Source organism: Mastigoproctus giganteus, chromosome 13 (genome assembly GCF_048544385.1).
Source record: "Mastigoproctus giganteus isolate SK-2022 chromosome 13, ASM4854438v1, whole genome shotgun sequence".
Lineage (NCBI taxonomy): Eukaryota > Metazoa > Arthropoda > Arachnida > Uropygi > Thelyphonidae > Mastigoproctus > Mastigoproctus giganteus.
In genome coordinates this window covers 51378918-51404085 of record NC_143587.1, presented here as the reverse complement: position 1 = coordinate 51404085, position 25168 = coordinate 51378918, and the positions used below count along the sequence as shown (strand labels likewise).

The window sequence follows — 25168 nt, the reverse complement described above, 5'->3', positions numbered from 1 at the left end:
AATTAGGTGGCAGGACCTGCCAGAGTACATCTTATTCGACTGGCGTTTCCTGGTCTGCCTCTACGGGGCAACGTTGGGCCTCAGTAGGGGTCCAGCGGCTAAATGACCAGATGAACAACGGTACACGACACTACACATGTACAATATCCATACACTTTTGAATCTCTGGCATTTCCAGTAAACTGGCACACCCATCATAATGCAAGCAATGCGGAGATGGGGGGAACCCCTGGTGCCGCTTGACACCAAACACACTTTACACTGTATCTGTAGAAGAGGCATGCAGCAGAAACAGTACGTCTAAGAGACAGCGAGTGGAGAGACTCTGTTGGAGATGAATCATTAATTAACCTAACTGCCCTCTTCTGAATGGAATCAAGAAGCCTGAGAGAGGTTTTGGGGGTACCACCCCAGATGTGAGAACAATATTTCATGGCAGATCATTGAATCTATTGTATAAATGTTTGTTTGTCCCAATCGTCGCATATGCTGCTGGGGCTTGGGTACATAGAGTAGAAACTGTGATGGTCCAGAAATACTTAGTCCAAGCACAAAGATTTGCATTGTTGGGCATCACTAGAGCGTGTCGGACTGTTTCTTCTGAGGCCTTGCAGGTGGTTGCAGGGAGGATGCCAGCTTACTATGAAGTTCTCTTAAAGGGATTATTGTATTACACAAAGAACAATATTAGAACAGTCATTATGGATATTAGAACATGTTTAGAAAATGACTATGTGTATACAAGGAACGATGTGAAAACAGAAAGAGCAAGAATTCTAAGAGATATTAAAAATCAGTGGCAGGAGTTCTGGCAAAACTCTGAAAAAGGAAGACAAACTCACTTGTTTCTGCCGAGTGTGGAAACAGTGGATACAAAGAAAAAGCCTTGGTTACAGTTTGGACTTAATGCGACATTCCTAATAACAGGTCATGGACTGAAGTTTAAATTGTCTGAGCTGGGTTTACATGAGTCTGGGTTGTGCACGTGTGGGAACCCAGAAACATCAAAACATATAATGTTGAATTGTGTCCATTATACAGACACCAGAGCTTTCCTGCAAACTAAGATAGGAATTTTGAGGGAAGAGACACTTGTAAATATGTTTATAAATAAGGTGAATTTTAAACATTTTAATGTTTACGTAAAAGAGGTCTTTAGAAGACGTGCTATTAGATAGTAGAAGCTCGCCTCCCCGACAGGGGCGGTAACTGTCTTGATTAGGAGAAGCAATTTTATTAAATTAATAAAGGTTATCCTTCTCAAGACAAGCTAAGAGCTCGTAGCAAAAAGTTATGTGTTGTTTGATTTTAACTTTAATTTAAATTTTTTCTTAATAATAGTCCTCATAAAGATTTTGACCGTACAAGTCTAAGAACCTAGCCATGGATGTGCTTCGGCACAGGGAATGGTAGGCTCAAGGGGCTTTGAATGGAATGTATTTGTAGAAGAGGCATGCAGCAGAAACAGTATGTCTATGAGACAGCAAGTGGAGAGACTGTTGGAGATGAATCATTAACCTAACTGCCCTCTTCTGAATGGAATCAAGAAGCCTGAGAGAGGTTTTGGGGCACCACCCCAGATGTGGGAACAATTTCATGGCAGGGCGGATTTGCGATTTATACAGAGTGAGCGGATGTTTGGAAGAAAAGTAATGCCGAGAGTGAAAGAGAAAACCAAGTTTTTAGATGCAGAGGAAACAATATTTGTAATGTGCTTGTGCCATGAGAGATTAGAAGTCAGGGTAATCTCCAAAAGAGATATAATCATCTTGCCTAGAAACCGGAATGTCACTAAAGATAAGCATAGGAGTGGAAGAATCCTTTTTGCGAGATATAAGACAAGACAGTTTTAGAAGGGTTGAAATCCACTAAGTTGTCTTTGCCCCACTGGAGAATTACCTGGAGATCAGCACTTAAGGAATTGGTAGCAGATTTTCGAGAACTTGAAGCTGACTGAGCAGAGCAAGGTTTCTCAAAATGGAAAGTGGAATACAATGTGATATCATCGGCAAAACTATGGATAGGATTTCCAGCCAATGGAAGACGGTCATTAATATACAAGAGGAAAAGAGTGGGGGAAAGAACTGAACCTTGGGGGACACCGGCATTAGTGGAGAAGTTAGAAGACATAGAGCCATCTACCATCACCCTCAGTGAGCGATCAGAGAGAAAACTGGATAACCAATTACTAAAAACAGTTGGCAAACCATAAGTTGGAAGCTTGTTTAGAAGAACTTTATGCCAAACATGATCGAAAGCCTTTGAGATGTCAAGAGCAACTGCTTGTGTTTCACCGAACTTTTCCATTGAATTAGTCCATAAATGGGTAACATAAGCCAAAATATCACCAATGAATCGACACTGTCGGAATCCATACTGGCGATCGTTGATCAGACGGAAGGTTTCTAGGTAGTTTAAGAGTTGGCGGTTAATTGATTTCTCCATTACTTTAGAAAGAGTAGAAGTAATTGCAATGGGACAATAATTGGATGGGAGGGATTTGTCACCCTTTTTAGGAACTGGCTGGATATGAGCAAATTTCCAAGCAGAAGGAAAAACACCTTTGGAATAAGAAAGTGAAAAAAGGCAGCAAAGATGAGGAGTAAGTTCAGGAGTACAGGTTTTGAGAACAAGTGGAGAAATACCATTGGGACCTGGAGCTTTCTTAGCATCAAGATTCGTCAAAATCCTTCTGACATCCTTTTGATGGAAGACCACAGGAGGCATTGAGCATGTTGGAAATGGTGGGAAGTGTTTTACCAAGATCATTAATACATGAGTTGGAAGAAACATGGAATGCTAGCAGGTCAGCTTTATCCTTGGCTGAAGTGACAACAGAACCATCTGGTTTGGACAGAAGTGTGAGCAGAGATGGACAAAAGTTGCGGCCAATAGCTTTGGCAAGAGACCAGAATGCACTGCTGCTCCTGCCCACCTGGCTACGGAGGCATCACACCAAGACAGAATCATTAAGAGGGATGTTTCCCCAAGCAACACCAACCAGCATTTCAATACCTTATTCACTGAGCCATGCCTGAAGACAAATTCTACAGATGTCAAATTCTGGATCAAAATTGTGGTCAGAATTATAAAAGATTGAGTTAATTTACCAGTAAATTAAATAATGTAATAATAAAATGTAAATCTACACAATTTATAGCAATGTAAATTATGTATTTGAATTGTAATAACATGACAATGTATGTTATTACATACATTGCATTATGTTATTGTAAATAATGTGAATTTCAGAATAACTGACATGTATACCAATTCCTATATATATATTTTTCTATTTCAGTGTATTTTAAATATCTTGAGAATATGTCTAATGTATACTATGAATAATCAGAACTTGCCCACCCTCCTAGCCAATGGTTGTATGGGGGGAGGAAGGAACTATGGTGAATAAACAGATAGTAATAATAATAAGTTAGAATTAAATTTGAAGTGTATGGAATTTTGCCCTGACACAATAGATGGGAGTACATGATAAGACGCTTGTCAATAAATTGGACCCTGGAGAGATTGTGCAAGGCTCATGGAGCAGAATTTTTCTTGGCATGGTCTATACTTGTTAACATGAGATTGTTTAACAATGATGGGATACACTTAAAAAGGTTACAAGGATGTTTTCTGATATATTACCAAGGCCGTATTAAATGGGTCAGAAAACTGCAAGTTTCGTGGCATATGCAGCCTAATCATTTAATGGCATATTATAATGTAATAATATAACGTAAAACTTAACAATTTCTAGCTATCTAATTCTAAACAATTTCTATCTGTATAAATCTAAACATTTTCTAACTATGAAACTGATTCTCGTACTGCTTCTATTGGGACATGGAGCAGCAGCTTGAAAAGAAAGGTGTGGGAGGTTACAGGCCTGCATAGGGTCCTCAAGGAACAAGCAAATACATTGGCCATGTTAGGGTTGCAAAGAGCAAAAACAGGTGCACATGTATGCTATAGTAAATAATTTGATGAATCTAAACGTCTGCATATGATTAAGTCATCATATGCAGACATTAAATATAACAGAAATATGGTGCCACTCAGACATAGGGGATTTTTTTTTTTTTTGTAGATATATAGGGGAATGGAAAATTTTGAATATGGTAAGTTCAATGTGTACAAATAGAACAGGAGGGGAAGGGGAGTTATGTGCTTGGTAAAGAAACACATAGAAAGAAATCTTTAATTGTAAATATGAGAGTATCTTTGGACTTATGAGAGCTCCCTACAGATTACAGATAGGCATATGCCTCTTATTCTTGGGGGAGGTGAGAACCAAAGGGTGATGTGAGTAATTGGAGATTTGTAAGCTTGACTTCTGTTCCAGTGAAAGGAATGAAGTCAGTGGTTAAAGAAGTAATACACGATCATCTTGACAGAAATGCAGTCATATAGCAAACAAAGCATGGATTTGTTAAGCGGAGATCTTGTCTGACCAATCTTATCAACTACTGTTCACACAGTTACGCCCAAAAAATTATTTTTTACATCATATACTTAGATTTCAGTATAGTTTTTGTTACTTTCCACACAAAAGACTGCTTTACAAACTGGAGCAGCATGGAATTAGGGGCAGGTTGTTGCTATGGGTAAGAGATGGTCAATTGGCAGGAGGCAGAGTGGTTATTAATGGCTGCTGCTCTTCATGGACTAATGTTATCAGTAGAGTTCCTCGGGATTCAGTGCTATGTCCTTTACTGATTTCAATACTTATTAACATTACTAATGAAGGCATATCAAATTTAATGTCCAAGTCTGCAAATGATATGATGGCTGGCAGGATGATTAATAAATAATCGGGTATTCTACTGCAACAAGATGTAGAAACATTAGGAAGATGGGTTCAGAAGTAGCAATTAAAGTTTAACATTGACAAACAAGGCACCGTATATGGGTAGAAGTAATCCCAGATTAACATATAAACTGTGTGATATTACACTCAAGATGGCCAAGAATTAAGACCTAGGAGTAATTGTACAGTCTACAATGAAATTCTCTGATTAATGCAGACAGGCTGCTAGGATAGCTCATGGAGGTCTGTCAATAATATACAGGGTGATTCAAAAGTTGTACACCATTATAAATACTAAAAATTAATTTCTTTTTTTGTTTCAGAGCTAAAAAATGGTTGAACAAAGTGAGTTTAGTGTTTATGTATGGGGTACCAGGCCTCCAGTTGATCAGTGAACTGTTGGATAACTAATAAACTGTTTTAAATAAACAAGAGCTAGGAGACCAAAAAGTGTAACTGATAAAGAAACAACATTGGGGCAGCTTGCAACAGCCCAAAAAATCCAACAAGGAAATTAAGTCAAAAATCAGGGGTTAGTCAAATTTCTGTAGTATGTATTCTTTGAGAAAATAAACTGTTTTAAATAAACAAGAGGTAGGAGACCAAAAAGTGTAACTGATAAAGAAACAACATTGGGGCAGCTTGCAACAGCCCAAAAAATCCAACAAGGAAATTAAGTCAAAAATCAGGGGTTAGTCAAATTTCAGTAGTATGTATGTATTCTTTGAGAAAATCATTTTCACCCATATAAAGTGCAATCCATTCCAGATTGGCATCATGACAACATAGATCAATGACAAGAGTTTTGTGCAAACAGCAATGTATTGATCTTCAGTAACGAGGCAGTATATTACCTAAATAGTAACATCAGTAGACAATTTTCATTACTGGTCAGACAGTAATCCTAACTGGATGGTAGCAACTAACATGCAAAACGAACCTTCTGTAATAGTGTGGGCTGGTCAAATAATTGGTCCTTATTTCTTTGACAATATTACTGGCAAAACGTACTTACATATGCTACAAAATTACTTGATAGATTTTCTGGATGATGTTTCTTTACAATGAAGAATCAACATGTTCTTCCAACAAGACAAAGCACCACTGTATTATTCATTGGTTGTGCAAAACTACCTCAATGAACAGAGCCCCAACAGATGGATAGGACAACAAGGCCCAACTGAATGGCTACCCAGGTCACCAGACCTCACATCTCTCCATTTTTTCCTTTGGGAAAATACAGTACTACTATATTTATAGTACCTTGTATCACAATGCAAAAAATTTGTGGTAATCAAGCTGCAGCACCACTATTTCAAACATAAATTTTCTACTTTGCATTCCTTATATTGTGTTGGTATTTACGAGAAATAAACACACAAACTTTTAGCTTGTGATACAGACTGCAGTAGTGCCTTTTCAAATATTACTTTATTGCTTTTGCATTATTAGTAACATGTATTAAAGTGCTTAACTTCTATTCTTTATTCTTCAAAGTTGAAGAATCGTATATTGTACTACTTCATTAAGGTAGCTTAGGATGTTGACAGCTTCCATAATATTTAAATGTTTAAAATTGTACAAATAGCTAAAATTATATTTATTGTAAATTATTTTAAAGGGTGAAACCATTTTTAAGAAGTTTTTGAATGGATCAAACAATCGCAGGGATATTTTTCACAAAATTGAATTTTGAGACTCAGATTTAATATTACAGCAATCAGTTATTAGGATTTTATTATAGACTTTTAACTAAACAAGTAAAATTAATAGAACTGACTTAATCTATTAACAAAGAGAGTTATTACAGTTAAGACAACTGGAAATACCCAAAACTTAAATGCCTATGCACTGGCAATCACTGCACAAAAAGATTTTTAAAAAAAAATTCTAAATTGCTGCCCACAAATTCAAGAAAGGTAAGTGAGATAAACCGGAAATTGTACGGAACTTAAAATCTTCATCAGTTGTAAAATAGAAATACAAATTATAATTGTTATGTCCTTTTCTTACAACTAGGCTTACTGTTATCATAAATAATATTATTCTTTTTCAATAAATAGCTTAGATTATCTCAATAGTGAAATTATAGTAATCTTATAATACTGTGATAAATCGGACTAAAAAATGAATAGCAAATGCTTAAAAAAACGGTACTCACCTTGTATAAATCTGCAATAAATTTATTGGTAGATGGTGGCTAAATTTAGGTTGGAAGAAGCATTAAAAAGAACTAAGGCGGAAGAATGGGGTGAAAATATTTTAAACAGATTTTAAAATGAGTGCAAGGAAGCAGAAGTGCAGATCTCCAATCCTTGGTTGTCGTAAAGAGGTTAAAAGACACAAATGAAAAAATGAAAAAAAAAAAGAGAAGACCGGTGGTGCCAATAGTCGTTACGAGGGACTTTCGTTGAATAAACCGGCATCAGTTGGCAAATGGGAGAGAAGTGAGCACGTGTTGTATTTAAAGTTTATCTATACTCTCATGATGCTCTTTTTGACACGTGGGAGCTTTAGCCGCAAGAGGTTCCAAGCCGGTGAGAGATTGAAGGGAAGTTTAGCGTTAATAATATTGAGATCGGAATGGTGTCGGTACCATTCGATGGTGAGGGTTTCACATTGAAGAATTCTGTAGATCGATCTAAGTTTAATAATAGTGATGGCAGAGTCAACAAGGGGGGTGTAATTGTGGGTTGTTAACTCAGTGCAGGATTGAGTTGTCCTGAAACTGTTGAAGTGGTAGTATGCGCGGGTATTGGAAGTTGTGGAGGAACCGAATTTGGTGGTAGTGCTGCCGACGTAACAGGTGTCGCAGTTTGGTTGGCATTTTATGAGATATATTATATTATTGAGATCACTGATGGGATATTTGTGTGTATCTTTATAAGAATTAAATAGGGAACCTAGTTTATTGTAAGTAGAGAAGGTGAGGGAGATGCCGGTATCTTTGAATGTACGTCGGGACTGTGCTGAGAGTTCACTATGGTAGGGAGAACTATGTGAGTATTTGTCTTGTTACTGTGTCTGGTGGGGTTATTAATACTGTTTTTAACGGTAGATATTGTGTGGTGGATGAGTTGAGGGGGGAGCTCTTGGCTATGAATTTATCAGTAAGGTATTGAAGTTCATTGTGTAGATTGTTTTGTGAAGAGCTGAATTTGATAGCGTTGTAGATTTGGTTGTGTAGGATGGCTTTTTTGGTACTAAGGGGATAATGTGAAGTGAAATGTAGATATTTACCAGTGTGTGTGTGTGTTTTTTCTGAAAATCTTGGTATTTAAATTTGTGTCTGTTGTATAAATAGTGAGATTAAGAAAATTAATCTGGTTGTCCGTTGCAATTTTGAGGGTAAGGTTTAGCCTGTCATGTATTGTATTGAATTTTAAAAAAAGATTGTCTATGGTTGTTCTGTTGCCTATTATTAGGATATCATCGGCGTAGCGTATGTATAATTTAATTTCAGAAGGGAAAGGTTGTAAAATTTGGTTTTCAATGGTGGCGAGATAAATTTCAGAAAGGGGGGCTGAAATGACTAAACCCATTGGTAAACCGAATGTTTGTCGATAAATTTTATTATTAAATCTAAAATATCTAGCATCTAGTAAAAGAGTGGTAAGTTTTGTTAAAGTGTCATCAGCTGTTAGAAGAATGCATAATGCTTGTAGGGTGAAAGGAATATGCACATTAGTGTATAAGGATATGACGTCAGAAGAAGCTAATACATCTTCGTCGGATATGGTGGTGTTGCTGATTTTTTGGAATGCTTGGTTGGTATTATTAATTTTGAATGTAGGGAATCGAGTGAGTGGGGATATAATTTTGACAAGGAATGTGGATAAATTAGCAAAAGCTGATCTACTAAAAGAAACGATAGGTCTTAGCGGGTGGCCAGGTTTGTCTAACTTGGTTATTCCGAACATGTGGGGCAGAATATTGTTGTGAATACCTATCTGTTGTAATGTAAAGAGGTTGATTTCTTTGTTCTGTCTGAGTTTTCTGAGAATTGTGTCTAGTTTATTTTTAAGTTTTGTAATGTTGTGGTTGCTGTCATTTGTATATGTATCTTGGTCGGCTAAAATACATATACAAATGACAGCCACCACAACATTACAAAACTTAAAAATAAACTTGACAATTCTCAGAAAACTCAGACAGAACAAAGAAATCAACCTCTTTACATTACAACAGATAGGTATTTGCAACAATATTCTGCCCCACGTGTTCGGAATAACCAAGTTTACACAAACCTGGCCACCCGCTAAGACCTATCGTTTCTTTTAGTAGATCAGCTTTTGCTAATTTATCCACCTTCCTTGTCAAAATTATATCCCCACTCACTCGATTCTCTACATTCAAAATTAATAATACCAACCAAACATTCCAAAAAATCAGCAACACCACCATTTCCGACGAAGACATTAGCTTCTTTTGACGACGTATCCCTATACACTAATGTGCATATTCCTTTCACCCTACAAGCATGACTCATACTTCTAACAGCTCATGACACTTTAACGAAACATACCACTCTTTCAGTTGACCACATTCTTGAACTTACCACTCTTACTTTTTTTTTTTTTTATCCTTGCCTTTTCCCATTATATGGGGTCAACGTTTTTTTATTGTTTTGGCATGCAATTTTTACAGCCAGATGCCCTTCCTGACGCCAACCCTCACCCTTTATGCGGGCTGGGAATATGCGGTAGTCATTCCCTGACCTGCCCCATCCTCTGTATTTGGTGGGTACGGGCTCGAACCCTAGTCTAATCAAGAAGTGTGTGATATGCACTACTGCTCCATAGCTCCTGGCTATGGAGGCACCAACTTACCACTCTTTTACTAGACGCTAGATATTTTAGATTTAATAATAAAATTTATCGACAAACATTCGGTTTACCAATGGGTTTAGGCATTTCTGCCCCCTTTCTGAAATTTATCTCGCCACTATTAAAAACCAGATTTTACAACCTTTGCCTTCTGAAATTAAATTATACATACGCTACGCCGATGATATCCTAATAATAGGCAACAGAACAACCATAGACAATCTTTTTTTAAAATTCAATACAATACATTACAGGCTAAACCTTACCCTCAAAATCGAAACGGACAACCAGATTAATTTTCTTAATCTCACTATTTATACAACAGACACAAATTTAAATACCAAGATTTTCAGAAAAAACACGCACCCCAGTAAATATCTACATTTCACTTCACATCATCCCCTTAGTACCAAAAAAGCCATTCTACACAACCAAATCTACAACGCTATCAAATTCAGCTTTTCACAAAACAATCTACACAATGAACTTCAATACCTTACTGATAAATTCATAGCCAAGAGCTCCCCCCCCCACCTCAACTCATCCAACACACAATATCTACCGTTAAAAACAGTATTAATAACCCCACCAGACACAGTAACAAGACAAATACTCACATAGTTCTCTCCTTACCATAGTGAACTCTCAGCACAGTCCCGACGTACATTCAAAGATACCGGCATCTCCCTCACCTTCTCTACTTACAATAAACTAGGTTCCCTATTTCATTCTTATAAAGATACACACAAATATCCCATCAGTGATCTCAATAATATAATATATCTCATAAAATGCCAACCAAACTGCGACACCTGTTACGTCGGCAGCACTACCACCAAATTCGGTTCCTCCACAACTTCCAATACCCGCGCATACTACCACTTCAACAGTTTCAGGACAAATCAATCCTGCACTGAGTTAACAACCCACAACCACACCCCCCTTGTTGACTCTGCCATCACTATTATTAAACTTAGATCGAGCTACAGAATTCTTCAATATGAAACCCTCACCATCGAATGGTACCGACACCATTCCGATCTCAATATTATTAACGCTAAACTTCCCTTCAATCTCTCACCGGCTTGGAACCTCTCGCGGCTAAAGCTCCCACGTGTCAAAAAGAGCATCATGAGAGTATAGATAAACTTTAAATACAACACGTGCTCACTTCTCTCCCATTTGCCAACTGATGCCGATTTATTCAATGAAAGTCCCTCGTAACGACTATTGGCACTATCGGTCTTTTCTTTTTTTCATTTGTATCTTTTAACCTCTTTATGACAACCAAGGATTGGAGATCTGCACTTCTACTTCCTTGCACTCATTTTAAAATCTGTTTAAAATATTTTCGCCCCATTCTCCGCCTTAGTTCTTTTTAATGCTTCTTCCAATCTAAATTTAGCCACCATCTACCAATAAATTTATTGCAGATTTATACAAGGTGAGTACCGTTTTTTAAGCATTTGCTATTCATTTTTTACTTAGATTATCTCTTATATAAAGTTCAGGCCTGATGTAGCTGAGTGGTCAGGAGCGTGAATGCCGTAGCACGCACTCTGTGAGGAGACTGAGGTGCAAGCCTGTGACTGTTAAATATGATGAACGTTTGTATTATGATTTACTGTAAACTCCGCTGACCTGGTGATTGTGTCGGAGTATAAACAAGAACATTTATCTACCGGCGCAAGTTGCTACAGTCATAAACAGGAACTCTTCCAGCAGAGGTTCTCATGATGCTGGATGTGAGCAACTTAATTTATTATTATTTATTCTGTTTTGGGTTCTTAACCTGCTGGGATTTTTTTTTTTTTTTTTTTCATCTTATTTCCAATTGAAACAGTTTCATTTTATAAAATTAGTATTAATAGTGGCAAATGATTCAAGAAAGCAAATAACTTCCCATATTATCTGTCCATCCACTCCATTAGCTGTTTAGTTCTTCCTTGAATTTATCCAAACTACCCATGTTCACAAAACAGATGTTAGTTTAAACAATAAATCACCTGCTGGCTGAAGGTAAACTTCCATACATCAATTCTGCAACTATCCTTCCTAATTATGTTAAGTTAAACATAAGAAAGGCATTGGGGTGGGTGAAATCTATCCAGTTATGTTAAAGGAGGCAGCAAAGGAAATAAACAGGCCTTTAGCTATAATTATGAGGGCATTAGTAGAGACATATGATACAAGAAAACAAGCTTATACAGCATCAGCCAAAAGGAAAAAAAAAAAAACCTTCCCATTTCACCCATCCATTCATTCCAAATGTTTGTCTAGTTCTGCCTTGAATTTATTCAAGCTATCAACTTCCACAACAACAGATAGAAGTTTGTCCCAGCAATCAATTACCCACTGGCTAAAGGCAAATAATTTCCACACATCTATTCAACGACTGTCTCTCCTCAATTTCAGCTTATGCCCCCTCAGATTTGTAATATGAACAAGAGGAATAATCCCATCAGCATTCTTGTTGCCCTTCTCTGTACTCATTCTAGCAACTCTACATCCTTCCTAAAATGAGGCTTCCAAACCTGAATGCAGTACACAGAAAACTTCATATCTGACTGCACAATTATTCCCATGCCTCTTTCATTCTCCACTACCCTGAGTGTAACACCACCCAGTTGATACATTTCTCAAGGGTTACTGCTACCAATATGCAGTACTTTGCATTTGTCAATGTTAAACTTCGTTTGCCACTTCTCAGCCCATCTGCTCAACTTTTCCAGATCCTGTTGCAGCAGCATACTGTCATTACTGTTATTAAAAACCCTGCCAACCTTTGTATCATCTGCAAACTTTTATATTAAGCTTGATATACCATCATCAATATCATTGATAAATACACAAAACGACAATGAGCCCAAAACTGAATTCTGGGGGAAACCACTAACATTAGTCCATGAAGAGCAGTGTCCAATAATTACCACTCTGTCTTCTCCCACTGAACGATCCTTTTATCCATTGTAGCACCTTGCCCGTAATGCTATACTGCTCCAATTTGTACAGTAGTCTTCTATGTGCAACAGTATCAACAGCTTTCCTGAAATCCAAGTATATTATACCATAATTTTTTGCATCCAATTCCTTTGATAAAACACATTATAGTATCCAATCAAATTGGTCAGACAAGACGTCCCCTTAAAAACACCCATGCAAAATTACACACATTTGCACATGCAAATGTATCTCCAATTCACAAAGGAAGATCAAAGAGTTACACGAGTAATTACAGACCTGTTAGCTTGACTTCTGTTCCAGAGAAAATAACAGAGTCACTGGTTAAAGAAGCATTGCCGGATCATCTAGACAAGACTGCAGTAACAATTCATGTAACTCTCTGAGCCTTCTTTGTAAATTGGAGATACATTGCACATTTCCAGTCTTGGGGACTTCCCCTAAGTCCAAGGATGCTTTCATAATTATGGCTAAGGGTTTTTGCTTACTTCCTTTGCCACTTCCTTTAATATAACTGGACAGATCCCATCCACCCCAGGTGCCTTTCTTATGTTTAACTTCAACAATTTCTCCTCCACTTTGCTCTCAGTTATTACAAAATCATTTGACTCCCGGTTAGAGTTTGATAAACAACTGGCCCTCTCCACCTTGAATAACTCCTCATGTGTGAATGTAGTGCAAAATACTCATTTAGTTTGGCAGCTATCTGAGAATGCTCATCTATAGTGAAATCATTGATATCAAGTGGACCAATCTGATTCATCCCCTTCCTTTTAGAGTTTATATAAGTAAAGAAGTCTTTGCTGTTTTTCTTTGCATCCTTTGCCAAATATTTCTCATAATCTGTCTCTACTTGCCTAACCTCCTTTGTGACTTGATTACAGACCAGCTTATATCTACCATAGGCTTTTGTGTCGCCTGATAATTTATATGCGTCCCATGTGTTTTTCTCCTCTTCCACGAGTCTCATCAGTTCATCTGACATCCATTTGGGCCTAAACCCAGAACAGTATTTCTTAGTTGGAACAAAAAGCCTAATAGCTTCCAAGATTACTTCCTTGAATGCTTTCCATTTAGAATTTGCTGCTGGTAACATCATCATCACCAGAGCAGTATGCCAAATACGAAATCAAAAACCCTTCCCTTTGCTCCTGATGGTAGTTCTTTAAGTAAATCCCATATCAGTACATTGTGATCACTGCTGCCTAGTCATTCCTTTATCTGTAAATTCTTAATGTATGAATAATAAGATCAAGAGTGTTACTCCATGTGGTTGCCTCTCTAACATGCTACTGTAGAAAACAATCATCCACAAAAGCTTTGCTAGTGTGTGTGTGTGTGTGTGAGTGACCAACCCACAAGTTCCAGTCAATATCTGGGAAGTTAAAATTCCCCAATTATAAGACACTGATTTACTGGCCCACTATTTCTCTGTATAATTGTTCATTCTACTCATCAGAGTCATTAGATCTATAACAAACTCTTACCCTCATTTTTGCTTTCCCAGTGTTTATGTCACACCAAACTGACTCATCATCCTTGGACTCAGGGAAAGTCCCAACAGACCGGAGATGTGCAAATGTATCCCCAATTCACAAATGGGGATCAAAAGGAGACGAGTAATTACAGACCCATTAGTTTAACTTCTATTGCAGGAAGTTAAACTAACAGGTCTATATCTAGGATCATCTAGACAAGACTGCAGTTATAGTTCAGACACAGCATGGGTTTGTTAAGTCGAAGTCATCTAATTTGATAGGATACTACGATGTGGTCACAAAGGAACTGGATGCAAAAAATAATTTTGATATCATATACTTGGATTTCAGGAAAGCTTTTGATACTGTTGCAGATGGACTACCATACAAATTGGAGCTGTATACCATTAAGGGCAAGTTTGCTGTTATAGATAAAGGGATGGTTGAGTGGGAGAGAGAGAGAGTGGTAATCAATGGACACTGCTCTTTGTGTACTAATGTTATTCCCCGGTGACTCGCTTTGGGCCCATTATTGTTTTCTGTATATTGATGAAGGTATATCAGGCTTAATGTTTGCAGATGATACAATGGTTGGTAGGGTTGTTAATGACAGTAAGGACAGTATGCTGCTGCAACAGGATCTGGAAAAGTTGAGCATATGGGCTGAGAGGTGGCAACTGAAGTTTAACACTGACAAATGCAAAGTGCTGCATATGGGTAGCAGTAATCCTAGAATAATATACCAACTGTGTGGTACTACACTCAGGGAGGTAAAGAATGAAAAAGGCCTGGAGGTAATTGTGCAGTCAGATATGTCACAATTGTAGAACAGCCAGTGGGTGGTTGATTGCTGGAACAAAGTTCCATCTGTCATTGTGGAAGTTGACAGCTTAAATAAATTCAAGGCTGAACTAGACAATCTTTTGGAGTGAATGGATGGGTGAAATGGAAAGTTTGTTTTTTTTTACTGATGCTATATAAGCTTGATTTCTTGCACCATATAGTAATAATAATGCTAATGCTAATTTGAATTTATGCTTAGCATGAGCACAGTCTGAGCAAGAGGAAGAATCCCATCGGCATTGAGCTTACTCAACCCCTTCAAAACCTTAAACCACTTCAAGTCAGTCATCTTGGAGGTGTGTAGTCTCTAAACACTGTAATTTGCAAAACTGAAGCTTTTCTTGGTAAGAGCATCCCTTTGTTCCCCTCATCAATCTCATTACTCTTCTCCACACCCATTCCAACAGCTCTATTCTTCCTAAAATGAGGCCTCCAGACCTGTATGCAGTACCCATGATGTAGCCTGTCCATTGCCTTATACAATGGGATTATCATCTCCTTATCCCTGCTAGCAAAATTCCTGTAGATTATTGACAAATCCCTATGAACTGTCCTGGCAGTCTGTCAAAACTGCTCAGAGAATTTCATATCTAAGTGCAGTAGTAAGACTATCACATTTATTTAATACATACAATTAAAATTATAAGTATTAAAAGTGATATATTTATTTATTTCTTAACCCTGAATCACATGAAGTCATTAGTTTTACTCAAGAGATTGGGTGGTGGGTCCCACAAATCCTATCATTTTAGGGGATCATAATATTACAGTCTGGAAATTTTATTTTAAGGACTTGTTAGAAAGGCACAGAGAAAAGCAATAAGATTAGCTAGGAATAGAAAATATTCTTACCAAGAAAGACAGGAGTGCTGTAAACTGAAGCATGCAGAAAACAGGCATCTACATGGTGATCTAAATGAAGTGTTTAAAGCCTTCCACCAGACAGCAATTGCTTCTTGGAGGAAGATAGTTTGCATAAATTTAACGAATTAGACAAATTATTAGAATTAATGGGCAAATGAATTGAGCAATTTTTTTATTTTTAATGGCCAATACTACATAAACTTGCTTCCTTACATTGTTAATCATACTATCCCTATGCCAAAATTTGTAATGTGGTTTCATTTCTGCTTCCAATTTTCAATTAATTTTTTTTTTATTGTTGACTTAAGTAAATATTCAAGTAGCAGCAATAAACTCATTTTGAGATTCCCACTGATTTATTAATAACTTATCAGTAAAGGCCATTTTGGAGATATACAAGCTTGAATAAACAAACAAGTACAAACTGATTAAAATATAGCTGCTCAAAAAAGCTTACAATTTTAGAAAGAATACTGTACAAAAGTAAAATATCTACTACAGAATACACAATTTTTTTTCCTCTTTGGAAGTGGGGGGAACCACTAATTACATTTTTACATAAAAGTTTTCAAAGACCTACTGAAGTAAGTTATATGTCAAAAGATATCTAGGTAGTACAATATGTACATCATAAGGATAAGATATATGGTACAGCGCATAAAGGATAATTTATTTTAAAAAGATTAAAATATCATTAAAATGTGATTTTAAAAGGATTAAAACACCTGACAGTATCAGATAAAACCTGTCTAAGTGTATAGAATTTAATTTTTTGATTAAATGGACAACATTCATTAAAAAAAAAAAAAAAAAAAGTAATAAAATATGACATAGTTAAAATAATGTTATGGTTCTTACAAGCTGGAGGGCCATCAGCCATGGCTCATGCAGCCAGCAAGAACCAACAGCTGTTTTCCTGAGCTCACGGCATGTGAGACATCAAAGGGAACTTGTGTTGCCAAAGCTTATCAAAGCAAAATGGCCAGGATGTGTTAAAAGACAAAGTAACAAGCGTACATTGTGGAATATTTTCCAATATACTTTCCTTCTACACAAGAAATGAGATGATCACCAATTTGTTAATAACTTATCAATAAAATGCATTTTGCATAAATAATAAACAACATAATTGAATGAACAAATAAGTACAAACTGATAAGTTTGATTGTACAAAATGGTTAGGACTCATCTTGAGTACTGCAAACAGGTCTGGAAGGATTATTTTTGGATGTAGATCTGCTGGAAAAAGTGCAGAGCTGGAAAAAATGCAGAGAAGTACAAGATTGGTGAGGAGGAACAAAAGGGTGCTCTCACTAAGAAAAACTTCAGTTCTGCAAACTGCAGCATCTGGAGACTGCAGTGTGATCTAATTGAGGCGTTTTAAGGCTTTGAATGAATTTGGCATGCTGATAACATTCTTCCTTCTGCTCAGACTACATATTAGGGGGCATAAATTCAAACTGAGGAAGGATGGTTGCAGGACATGCAGAAGTTTGCCTTCGACCAACAGGCAGTTGATTGTTGAAACAAGCTTCCATGTACTGTTGTAGAACCCAAGCCCGGTACTAAGTACTATAGGTTCTAATATCATTCGTGTTTGGGGTTTACATAAAAAAAAAAAAAAAGTGAGTAGCTTGAATAAATTCAAGGTAGAACTAGATAAACTATTAGAGGGGACAGTCAAGTGACATGGGAAGTTTTTTGGTTTTTTTTGTCAATGCTGTATAAACAAACTTGCTTTCATGAATCATTTGTTAATACTTATACTAAATCAAAATTCAATTCAATCTAGTTACTTTATTTTTACCAAACCCTGACTCTTCCTGCAAAGTCAGTATAATCATGAAGATTTGAAGCTTTTTAAGTTATATACTTTTATCGTAATTTTCATTAGGATTTATTTCATGAATGCAAATATAATACATACATAATCTTTATAAATACATACATCTCATACATACATACAAACATATTCACAACTGTACAGGTAAAGATTAACCATTATTTAAATTAATAAATCAAAAATTACATCAAATAGTTTATATCAGAATATTTTAAGATAAAATTATTTTACAGAAATATGATGGCTATAAGAAACGCAGCGAAACTTCGTTTGAAAATTCGACGCATTTCTTCGTCAAATTTCAAATTGTTTCAATGCCTGCGCTGAAATCATCTGGCAGCCTTTGTATTTGGAACTGTGACTTACCTTCAGTGTATAAACGCGCTCCCCACTGTCGTTTAAATAATACATTAAATACATTATTCAGAATTATCAATTTCTTTGAAGGCCGGCACAAAAACCTTGGTTATAAAATAAAAAATCTTAAGCCCAATAATTAACAAAGTAATAGGCACAGGATAGTACTAGACTCGCTCAGTGGTAGACAGACAGAAAATAAACACACTATAGATGTCAGCACTACCGCAAAACTTTCGATTGCACACTACTTTAGGCAATTTATAATTTTGTACAACCAATATAACCCAGGTTTTTTTTTGACGGTAAGTTTTTTTCTTCTCTTATTCCAAATCAGTATTTCTCAACCAACCCCTTTTACAATTGAAGTAAATTCCATGGAGCACAAAAAGTATAAAACTATATATGAAAATATATTATTTTTTTTTAAATACACTCTGACGTTGAAATTACAGCACCCAGAAAGAATGATCGGAAGTGCACACAAATCAGCAGACAGATGAATCGCATCTAGATACATAAATGATTAAAATACGGGGCTAATCGGTTGGAGGATTCGGCTGATATAAAAACGAATGTAGGGAACATGGAGTTCAAAGCAACGCTTGTATGATGCAGGCTTCTGTCTGACAAGAAAAAACTTCAGAGTGCAAGGAGATTCTAAAGAATATACCGACCAGGCGTCGATTATCCCTTGAAAGCTCCTCATCGTCAACAGCTTCTGGAATGGTCTTCAGCGATGAATCCCGCTTCTGCTTGGTACCCGATGATTGTCGTGTGGTAACGATGTAGTAAACGCAATGAACCTAAAGCCATTGTTGAACGCTGTAGCACGTCCTGTTGGTGTTATGGTGTAATAAGTGATCAGTTTCATAGTCAGTTGTTGCCGGTGTTCACAAACAGCAATCTGACTGCTCGTCACTATGTCCCCAAGAATCGGGTACCTGTAGCTCATCCCTTTCTTTGCCTTGTTATATCCCGTTATAACAAGGCAATGGTCAGGCCATACCTAGAGTACTGTGTACAGGTCTGGAGACCTCATTTTAGGAAGGATGTAGAGTTGCTAGAACGAGTACAAAGAAGGGTTACAAGATTGGTGAGGGGAAAAAAGGGGTGCTCTTACCAAGAAATGCTTAAGTTCTGCAAATTGCAGTGCCTGGAGAGTAGGCACCTGCGAGGTGATCTGATTCAGGTGTATAAGACCTTGAATGGGATGAGCAAAGCTGAATGCTGATGGAATTCTTCCTCTTGCTCAGATTAAGAACTTGAGGGGGCATAAATTGAAATTGAGGAAAGACAGTTATAGAATAGATGTGCGGAAATTTGCCTTTAGCCAGCGGGTAGTTTATTGGTGGAATAGACTTCCATATTTTGTTCTGGAAGTTGATAGCCTAAATAAATTTAAGGCTGAGCTGGATAGGCAATTGGAATAAATGAAGGGGTGACATGGGAGTTTTTTTGTTTGTTTTTTGCTGATGCTGCATAAGCTTGCTTTCTTGCATCCCATGCCTCTACTAATGCTAATGCATTCATTTAAGTTATTTTTCATATTCATTTGAATAATATAGAGTGTCAGCATCGAAGTGCTCTACAAGTCATCATCGATGTGATTCCTCTCATTCATTTGTTAATTGCGTATAATGGCAAAAATGATGTAAGGAAGTCAGCAGGCAGTCTTACTTAAGAGCAACCTTAATATCTTCACTTCATATCCTGTGTTCCTCTCTTTCCCTCCTTAAGGTAACTTTTAACTTTGTTGTTTATAAGATTCGTTTTATTTTTAACCATATTGTCCCAGGAGCTCATATCTAGTGAGTATGGCACACCCAGGTTCCTGAGCTGGATATCATCATTCTTCTCTCTCTCTCTCTCTCTCTCTCTCTCTCTCTCTCTCTCTCTCTCTCTCTCTCTCTCTCTCTCTCTCTCTCTCTCTCTCAAGGTAACTTGGGAATTTTTTTGGTTGGTGCAGCATAAGCTTCAGGCTTCCTTGCACCATATGGCTAATAATAATAGCTAGTGTTCGGTGCCGAACACTAGCAATGCCCAGAAAACCCATGAGTTAAAAATTAGGAAGTACACGAACGTGAGACATGAGATCAAGGAGATGTGGCATGTGCAATAAGTATCAACCATCCCAATAATCGTGTTAACAACCGGTATGGTACCAAAGACTCTACATAGCAACAATAGGTCTCCAGAGAACACCTACAAGTAACTCCAGAAAGTCGCAATCCTGAACACCTGTAGGATAGTCAGAGATTTCCTTGACCGACAGTAACACCAAACATTACAACCACCCTGTGTACTTGGTAGCAATACCCGTCACGGAGTGGAATCCCCCAATCAGGGAGAAATAATATAAGAGCAACAACAACAATAATAATAATAATAATAACTTTCCTTGCGTTTTTTTTTTTTTTGGTGCATTAATAAAAAAGGAAGAAACGATGCTAAAATTAGCATTTTGTAAATGAAGGCGCTTTTCATTTGTTTTGTTCTTAATAATTGAGTGAAGAAATGGTCTCTCTAAGATAAAAAACAGAATGGCACATAAAAAAATTTCGGGATTCATAGATCAAGGTGCCTGCTCTCGTTCATTTTGTTCTAAATAATTGGCTAGAGAAATTTATTTGCTAAAATGAAAAAAAATTAAAAAAAATAGAATAATAAAAAAAAAATACAGAAAAGGACTGGTGGAAGATAAAAGTATAAACAAAAATATATTTTTTAATAAAAGTGTGATTGGAGAAATACAGAAAAGAACTGGTGGAAGATAAAAGTATTTCTTAATAAAAGTGTAGTTGGAGAAATACAGAAAAGAACTCGTGGAAGACAAAAGTATAAACAAAGAAAAAGTACAATTGGAGGCGCCGGGCATCGATCCCGGTACCTCTCGCATGCTAAGCGAGCGCTCTACCATCTGAGCTACGCCCCCAGTGATTATAACAGTCTATCTTTTTTCCTTTAATAGAGAAATCTAATAAAACAAAACAGTAACGAAACCATTTATCATAGCTTATTCATTTTAAAATTATTCTTATACCTATTATATTTTAATAAAAAAGAATAAGAAAAGCAATCGTTATAAACGACATTCGAAGTAGTCTCGTAATCATAGAGTGTGCATAGACTCTGTGCTCGTAGCCGTCGTGCTTTGAAGATATTGAAATTACATTTACTCGAAAATTGTAATGAAATTGGGAAAAAAAAAAAAAAAAAATCATTTTAAAGGCTCTCTAATTTTACTGATTTTCACGAGTTTTTTTTTTGTCGTTGTTTATTAGTAAACAAATAAGTGATACTGTGATATAAGTCCGCCTGAAATAATAGCTGCTACTGGCAACTACTGTATTCGTATGACTTACAACACAGAGTAGTAAATAATAAATGAAGCATCTTGTCGATAAGATATAAGTGAAGAATAAAAATGTTTTAATGTTATATAGTTTTTATATATGTAGGGTTTGTTTGCGTATTGCATTTTAAAATCTTAGGCAGAATGTTTTTGCTAGAAAAACTACATTGTGCGAAGGAGACTTCCAATCTAATAATAATTGAAGGTATGACGTCTTTGTTGAAAGATGAAATAATGGTAGAATGATTAAAAAATCACACATCTGTTTATTTGGTCACTAATATCACATAGCCACCGTCACAGCAAGATCTGTAAAAAAAATATCTGCTACTAAATCACCGTTTACTCAAAAATGCGTTATGCTGTTTGTAGCTACCAGTGTTTATCTCTGTGCTTTTTTACTCACCTCCGTTTTTGTAGTCTTCGCATAACGTACGAAGGCAGTTACAGATTTTTATATTTAATATGTCTTTACATGTTAATTTTGGAATTTCAGAAATATTTAGACCAATAGATTTAAATTTTAGATCATAAGATATGGCCTTAGTTGCTAATGCTCGTAAAAACCAAATAACAAACAAACATAAGATATGAATTTTGTGGAACTGGGTACCGCGAAACATAAAAGGTTTAATTGTTGGGTTTCTGCGAATCACTCGAGCGGTGATTGAAGGTTTTCAGATGTATTCCAACAAAATCCTGGGCTCTGCACAAAAGGTCTCAGAGTTTCTGCAAATGTTCCCTTAATTTTTTAGCGTTGGTTTTTTATTTCTGTTTTATACATGCATTACCATCTTCATTATTACCGTTTAAGATAGGGTTCTGCAGAGATTTAGATTTACAAAATGATTCCATAGAAGACAGATATGCAAAAGTCTTCTATGGCCAAAAAATAGGTATGAAAAGCCCTGATTTAGAACACTAACCCTGCCAAAAAAAAACAAGTTCCTTTGAAATTGTGGAATGTGAATCGTTATTTATCCTTCTGTTATTAGTATGGTGCTTTACAGACACCACATTTTAAATTTTTCTTTTTTTTTTTTAATTTGTAAATGAAATCAACTACTCCCATGTACCTTTGCCTGCTGCTACTCTTTAACTGGTTATATGCAGGAGCAGCGGTGCGTAGCACACACTTCTTGATTAGACCGGAGTTCAAGCCTGTGACTACCAAATACAGAGGATGCGGAAAGGTCAGGGGATGACCATCACATATCCCCGGAGCAATATGGCCTTAGTTGCTAATGCTTCTAAAAACCAAATAACAACAGTAACAACTGGTTATACAGTATTTTCTGTTTTAATTTTGATATACTATGAATTAAAGAGATTTTATTATGTGTGGCATTAACAGTCATCAATCAAGCAAAATTGTCTATCTGTCTTCTAGGTATTTTCCTTGTGGTGTCTGTGAGACATTGGTGGCAGGTGTCTAATCTTGCCACAGAGTTTTGGTTTTGCCGGCTAAATGCAAACAGCTAAAATACAGACTTCATGTTGCATCTGGGTTTCAATCTGAGAGATCAGTAACCATGAAAATCCTAAAAATGATAAAAACTTTCTTTGTTATTATTATTATTATTGCTATCTCTTATTTTCATTCAATATTTTTAATTGGGTTTAACAAATCATAATTAATATATCATCATTTCCAATTCAGTAAAAAAGCTAAAAATTAAAAGTTTTATATTTTAAATAAAAAAATGGTGTCTCACAGATGCCAAAGAAGTGTTTTTGTTAAATTGAGGACATGACATGTGAGGGTTTGTTTGTTATTTGGTTTTTAGGAGCATTAGCAACTAAGGCCATATTGCTCCGGGATATGCGGTGGTCATTCCCTGACCTTTCCGCATTCTCCGTATTTGGTGGTGACGGGCTCGAACCTCGGTCTAATCAAGAAGCGTGTGCTATGTACTGCTGCTCCTTCCCACCTGGCTACGGAGGCGCCGACATGTGAGGGAAGGATATTATAAAAATGTATTTAGGGGTCCTAAATACATTTAATGCTAATGAAGACTGGAACATTAACCCAAACACATGAATTACACAAATAAATTTAACATAATAGATATTAAAAATTTATGGATTTTTAATAAAGTCAATTTCATATGCCACTATACCCCCCCCCCCAGAAAGGATCTCATGTATCCCTGGGGTATATTTACCACCTGTTGAATACCATTGCTACATATAGGAAACTGTTATACTTATAAACACTTTTCAATTTTTCAGTAAGGATAGTCTTGTGCATTTATGTTTCATAGACATTTTTATAAGACATTGTCTAGTTCACTTGGCCACAAGTAAAATTTGCAGACTAAAGTACAAGGAAGCAAATATATATATATATATATATATTAAGAGAGCAGTGATAATGTAAACGTACCAAATTTTGTTCTTTACAATAAATGCATTATTCATAAGGCAATTGCTGCAAGACCAGAATTCAAGACCCTTCATGGTACTGATTCTTTTTATTATTATTATTATTAATAGCTATATGGTGCAAGGAAGCCTGAGGCTTATGCTGCACCAGCCAAAAAAAAATTCCCAAGTTACCCTAAAAGAGAGAGAGAGAGAGAGAGAGACAAAAGTAGAAGGGAATCACCAAGAAAGAGAAGAATGATGGTATCTAGCTCAGGATCCTGGGTGTGCCAAGTCCATACTCACCAGATGTGAGCCCCTGGGGTTAATCTCTGTACAAATACAATTCCAAATGTTAATAAAACTTCCCCACAACATAAATAAAATACAGTATGACAACAGAAACTGTAAACATGACTTTGCACGTATCAAACAGCTGACTGGGCTAGTCAGGTGGGTAAAGTGCCTGCCTGGCAACCCAAAGGTTGCGGGTTCGAATCCCACCTCGGGCTTGGATCAGAGTAGAAAATGCAAAAACCTTGGGAGGTGCAATATGGCCATAGAAACTGATGTGGCAACAACTAACAAAAAAAAAATAATAATAACTTCACAAACATGTTATTGGTCTTTTTACACAGCAACATGAATTAACAGAACCAATTAGGGAGTTGGCATATAAAGTCTAACTCATTTTCATTAGACATTTTACATCAGGAAATGCTTCAGCTCTGCAAACTACAGTGCCTGGAAACTAAGCACCTGTGAGGAGATCTGATTGACGTTTTTAAGGTTTGAATGGATCGAGTAAGCTCAATGCCAATAGAATCCTTCCTCTTGCTCAAGCTACACCTGTGGGTATGGGGCATAAATTCATATTGGGGAAGGAGGGTTGCGGGATAGATATGTGCAATATTTGACAATATAGCACATATCAATATTTGACTTAAATTTGGATTTAGCTGATTAAATCCATGAGATGTATCATATTTTTGGAGGAAAAAACCAAAAGCTTAAAATTTGTTGTCCAGTGTTATCAATATTGATTCTACTAAGCTATATAAAAATGTATGTGAATGGCAAAATATATGAAAAGTTTACATAACACTACATTTAAAATGAAGGAAATTATTTTAAGAGCTCTTAAGAAAGCTTTCAAAGATTATGTTGGCTTTTCTACATCTTGTTTATTTTAAAGTAGATTAATGGAGAGAACTTATTAATAATATAATTGAACGTTGGCTACAGATAAGAGCCCTGTTGGTAATGCTGTGGGAGCAATGGATTTGGTTGTTCCCTAGTCTACTTAGCCATATTGCCACCTACTTTATATCATCCTTTCACAACTGAAATGAATGATATGCTACCAGCATATTAGTTAATCAACTGTTCCCTAAATATCATAAAAAAAATTAAAAGTTTATTAATATTATATTATTGATCTTTGGCCTCACCAAATGGTGGAGCCAA

At 36.4% G+C, this 25168-nt stretch overlaps 2 protein-coding genes and 1 non-coding gene across 3 annotated transcripts in view; 1 reads left to right on the top strand and 2 right to left on the bottom strand.

The window, feature by feature from the left end:
* The window catches only part of Nop10 (Nop10 ribonucleoprotein), a 31828-nt gene extending 13649 nt beyond the window's left edge, over positions 1 to 18179 (bottom strand). Inside the window, exon 1 of the mRNA XM_090387765.1 lies at positions 17992 to 18179. Coding sequence (XP_090243891.1) covers positions 17992 to 18045 — 54 coding nt within the window. The 5' untranslated portion in view covers positions 18046 to 18179. The remainder of the gene's footprint in view (positions 1 to 17991) is intronic.
* Positions 18180 to 20844: 2665 nt separating this feature from the next.
* On the bottom strand, positions 20845 to 20917 carry TRNAA-AGC (transfer RNA alanine (anticodon AGC)). Its single transcript has one exon. It is a non-coding gene; the product is annotated as a tRNA-Ala (tRNA).
* A 519-nt stretch (positions 20918 to 21436) lies between these two features.
* Elp5 (Elongator complex protein 5) overlaps positions 21437 to 25168 on the top strand; it is a 46348-nt gene continuing 42616 nt past the window's right edge. The window contains exon 1 of the mRNA XM_090387769.1: positions 21437 to 21542. Within this exon, the coding sequence (XP_090243895.1) occupies positions 21482 to 21542 (61 nt within the window). The 5' untranslated portion in view covers positions 21437 to 21481. The remainder of the gene's footprint in view (positions 21543 to 25168) is intronic.